The following is a 550-nucleotide window of genomic DNA, read 5'->3' as shown; positions in this document are numbered from 1 at the left end:
AGCAAGCAGCCAATGTGTTTGGAAAGAAAAGGAAAGGTGTACAGACGGAGGAAGTGAGGTTAGTTGGTTAGTCAAACAACCACTTGCTCATCGACTGGGCCCCGTTCGTACAAACCCGGTTGAGTTTAAATCCCCATAATCCCTTATTCATGCCCTTGGATGTTACACAGGACCCGACCCTAGCTCTTACGCTAGGACACGATGTTTTTATGATTAAAACAAATCTACACTTGCACGGCAGCGTGCCGCATGCAGTTGCACGACAATATTACAACATACACATCATGTCCTCTCAGACAGAAGAGTGCTCCATAAATATTCCATTCCTTAAAGCCCGGGCTTCGGGCACCAAGGCCATGCTAACCTGTGAATGTTGGTGAAGGTGGTGTTGAAGGCGGCGGTGGTGGTGGAACTGCAAAGACTCTGGGGCAAACATCTGCCGGCGCACTGCCCCCAAAGTCTCCATCACAATTCCTAGTCGTGAGCAGCGCCCAGCGGTTGCCCAGCTTGTTGACACAGGTGAGGTCCAGCAGTCCATCGCCATCGCAAT

The 550-nt window shown here is 50.7% G+C and overlaps 1 protein-coding gene across 1 annotated transcript in view; it reads left to right on the top strand.

Moving 5' to 3' along the window:
- Positions 1-382: 382 nt before the first annotated feature.
- The window catches only part of VOLCADRAFT_101001 (uncharacterized protein), a gene marked incomplete at both ends in the record, with an annotated part of 7,642 nt that continues 7,474 nt past the window's right edge, over positions 383-550 (top strand). The window contains one exon of the mRNA XM_002959472.1: positions 383-519. Within this exon, the coding sequence (XP_002959518.1) occupies positions 385-519 (135 nt within the window). The remainder of the gene's footprint in view (positions 520-550) is intronic.

This window comes from Volvox carteri, assembly GCF_000143455.1.
Source record: "Volvox carteri f. nagariensis unplaced genomic scaffold VOLCAscaffold_277, whole genome shotgun sequence".
Classification (NCBI taxonomy): domain Eukaryota; kingdom Viridiplantae; phylum Chlorophyta; class Chlorophyceae; order Chlamydomonadales; family Volvocaceae; genus Volvox; species Volvox carteri.
Note: the sequence above shows the minus strand (reverse complement) of the source record. Positions and strands in the feature narration are given on the sequence as shown.